At 34.3% G+C, this 3860-nt stretch overlaps 1 protein-coding gene across 1 annotated transcript; it reads right to left on the bottom strand.

Annotated features, from left to right (window-relative positions):
• Nucleotides 1-290: 290 nt before the first annotated feature.
• On the bottom strand, nucleotides 291-2327 carry LOC127107262 (IRK-interacting protein). Its single transcript, XM_051044562.1, has 2 exons — nucleotides 2077-2327; nucleotides 291-1951 (listed from the first exon to the last, which is right to left on the bottom strand). The coding sequence occupies exons 1-2, from the start codon at nucleotides 2176-2178 to the stop codon at nucleotides 506-508; spliced, it is 1548 nt and encodes a 515-aa protein (XP_050900519.1). The 5' UTR covers nucleotides 2179-2327; the 3' UTR covers nucleotides 291-505.
• Between the last annotated feature and the right edge of the window lie 1533 nt (nucleotides 2328-3860).

Genomic DNA, 3860 nt, shown 5'->3' on the forward strand with positions numbered 1-3860 from the left:
CTTTTCAAAATATTATTACAAAACAAAATTCATAACAAGTCCAAATAGACTTGACACAACATAAAAATAAAATAATTATAAAATAACATAAAACAAAATATTACCATAAAATGCCAAAATTTTCAGTTGACCCAAAAATTTCCACATACCAACACATCATTTTTTAAAATTATTTTTTTTTGTATAATTTCTTAAAGTCGATTAATCTAAATGACACGTACTCTCTCAGAACCGATTAATCCAAGAGATCAATCTCATCGTCCACTAATAAATAGAATTCAGTTGAAGATAGAGTAAAGTTCTGTATACACTAACTAACACAAAATTTATTAACAAATACTGAATTCGAATCTTCAAGACTATAACACTAATATAATAATATACACATTGGGCAACATAACAACAACAAAACCTTATCCAAATTCCAAACATGAAACCAAATAGAGTACACTTTCCAATTCCACATTAAAAATAAAAAAAATAAAAAAACATCAACTTGATAGATTTAAGGTGATGGTGTTAAACCTTTGTCTTGTTTGTTACTACCATTGTTGTTGTTGTTGATGTTGGAATTTGTCAAGTACCTGCAAAGAACCTTACATTTAACAGCACTACCATAGACATAAAAACCAGGTGCAACCATTATCCTAACCATGTTTGGTACCAACCTTGAAGATTTGTCTCCACCCATATCTTCCATGTAAACAGAATCATAATTCACACCTTTATCAACTCTAAAAATTGTTAAACTTGGATGAACTGAATTCGCCAACAAATGAACCATCCAAACACTTTTTGAAGCAACAAAGAAAGCTTGCAATAGTGGTTCCGACCAAGCTCTATTCCAACCCAACATAGCAACAATCTCACTCATTTTTCTGTCGCAAAATCGACTAAAATCTTCGCTAAAATGTCTCGTTCCCTTGCTCAATACTTCGTCCCATGTTAAGCCATGAATCATGTTGAATGAAGTGTAACTTGACTCACATCTTTCCATTGGGTTTAGGATTCTGTTACAACCGTTCTTTTGAAAAGCTATTGACTCAAAATCCTCGAAGAATGTCTTGTTCAAAAGTGCTTCTAGGTAGAAAAGCAAACTTCTTGGATTCTTCGAAAACGAGATTTTTATATCATAGGGTTGTAAAAGTGATGAAACTTTTTCGTATACTTTGTTTCCGGTGTGTCGAAGTTGCATTGTTAATGAACGACTTAGAAGCCTCACGGAAGATCTTGCTTCGGAAACCGACACCAAGAAATGTTGTACAACGTTGTTGTCGGTGTCTTGAAGAACATGATGGTGATAAATATTTTTCTGAGAAACCGATGAATTAGCAACAGTACTGTTTGTGTTGTTGCTATTGATATTGCATTCTTCAAGACCAGATTTCAAACCGTGGCAATAGATTTCGAGTTTGTTGAGTTTTTTCTCTAACTCAGACATTGAATTCATGAGCCTTGAAGCTTCTTGAAGAGCTTCATCTCTTTTCCTTGTAGCTTGAACAAGCTTGTGAGAGAGTTCTGAAACTGCCATTTTCCATTGTTCTTCGTTATTGTTACTGTTATTTGTTGTTGCTGACATTGGACTTTTTCTCGTTAGCTTTGAAACAATGGATTTGAAAATCCCATTTGGACTTGCTAACAAAGATGAATAGCTTCTGTTACCGCTATTGGTTTGATCATATGGAAGAATGAAGATTTTGTCGCGAGAATGTGGTCTGCATTTATTGCATGAAACCGAACCGTCTTCTTGATCGGTTTCAGAACGTTTCTTCTTGTGATTTTTCGTGTTTTTGTTAACGATTGGTGTTGGTGGATGATGAATATGATGAAGATGATGATGATGATTATGATTATGATTATGATTCGGTGTTGTTGAATTTGTTGGTGTTGTTCTTCTACTCTGGCTTCGGTTTTCATTGCTGTATTCATCAAATTCATGTTCTTCTTGAATCTGCATAGGAAATTTCATTAATATATAATTAATACCTATAATAAACAAAAACAGATGTTATAAACAATTATATAATTCAAAAAAAGCGATGTTATAAATAACTATATGAAAATGTTACTACTAACAGGAGTGAATTGTGGAGAATGGCGAGAAGAGATTAAAGGAGGAGATTTGGAAGAAGAAGGAGAAGAAATTGAAGAAGTAGAAGATGAAGAAGAAGAAGCCATTTTAGTTGTTTTTTTTGGTTGGAGTTATTGAAGAGATTTTATGATATAGTATGAAATAATAGTTGTTAATAGTTTAGAGTTTAGAATATGATTTAATATTATCCGTGACATGTCAGAGAAAGTGTTGCAAAACCAATGTGTGGTCCTAAGAAAATAAATGGGATGGTCCTGTGAAGAGGGAAAGTGGGTAGGATGAATTGATTATAAGTGGAGTATAGTAACTTACCTTCTTTAAAGGCCAATTGAATTGAAGTGAAATAAATGAGTTTCAACGACTCACATTAAATTCACAATGCGGTGGATCATGAAATGGCCAAACAGGTCACTGTCTTCTATCTAGTGTGTGTGTGAGTGCATGTGAACTTATTAAATGAGACTCTATATTATGGCTCCTTTCCATCTTCTCATTAATGTCATGCTGGATTTTAATTATGCTCAGGTACTATATACTTGTAAACAATGGATTTTTATTTTATGAAGTTATAAAATCTCACATTTAAGTAGGCACTATATTGATGACCGTTGGATCGAAATCAGATGGTCGAGTTTAAAATTGAAATTTAGGTTTTTTTTATAAAAAAAATAAGAGATTTGTTTGAAGTATTTTATTGTCTAATGTTGATTTAACAAACATCAATGTGTATAATGTGTGAATGTAGAATTTTGTTTTTGTGTAGTTAATATGTGTTTGTAGGGAAATTTGTTGGATTTTTATGCGGGCGGTTAAGTCATACATCGATTAAAAATATTTTAATTTTTTTATGGATATATGATGTGAAAGTCTCTTGGGTCTTGGGTGTATAGTTTATTAGCGCTCTCAATGTTCTCGGGATTCTCCAACAAGTGATATCAAAGTTATGGATCAAGACTAGTGATATGAGTGATTCACACTTTAGAGGGAGATTGTTGGAATTTAGATCGGGCTAATTTTACTAGGTCTTGGAAGGAATATCCCAAAAGGACACAAACTGAGTCAGTTACTTCAATATTGGACTAGCACCTCTTGGTCAGACCGTAGGTCGCCTGGAGTGCGTGAGAATTGGGCATGGGCCTAGCTGCCCCAACAGAGCCACATTTTCTATTGATTCAACTGATGTGGTACGTGGCGTGCGCAAAATCAGTCAAGAGATGCAGAATAATTGTTTCTTCCACGATTGTGGAAAGAATTTAAATTTACACTCTCACATCTTTGATTAAAATAAGAGGAAACTACTTCTCTTGGCCTCTGCTCCAGACCCAAGGGGTCTCATATATATACCTCATTTTCTGAAGGAATGATCGATATTCAATTCTCTCTAAAAACACATAGATAAAAGCTTACCACAACTCTTACACGGGTGAGCTCTCAATACAATCAAACACCATAAATCCTCAGATAACCATACACTAAAGGCTACCCCTCATTGTACTTTTTAGCAAGTACAATTGACGTTCACTATGAGCCCCTTGTAAAACTAACATGGGCCACCCTCGTAATCAATACCAAATTTACTACGTACCTCCATAATCTCATATATTATGGTCATAGGCGAGCATCTACTTCGATCGACAGCATCTTCAACGGTGACCATGAGGCCACAACAGAGATGCGCATCGTTATAGATGATTAGTGTCGCCACAAAAAGGCGTTGAAGGATAATTTCCTTAACCTCTATTAGCGCCAACAAGAGATAGATTCATTG

This window comes from Lathyrus oleraceus, chromosome 7 (assembly GCF_024323335.1).
Source record: "Lathyrus oleraceus cultivar Zhongwan6 chromosome 7, CAAS_Psat_ZW6_1.0, whole genome shotgun sequence".
NCBI classification, from domain to species: Eukaryota; Viridiplantae; Streptophyta; class Magnoliopsida; order Fabales; family Fabaceae; genus Lathyrus; species Lathyrus oleraceus.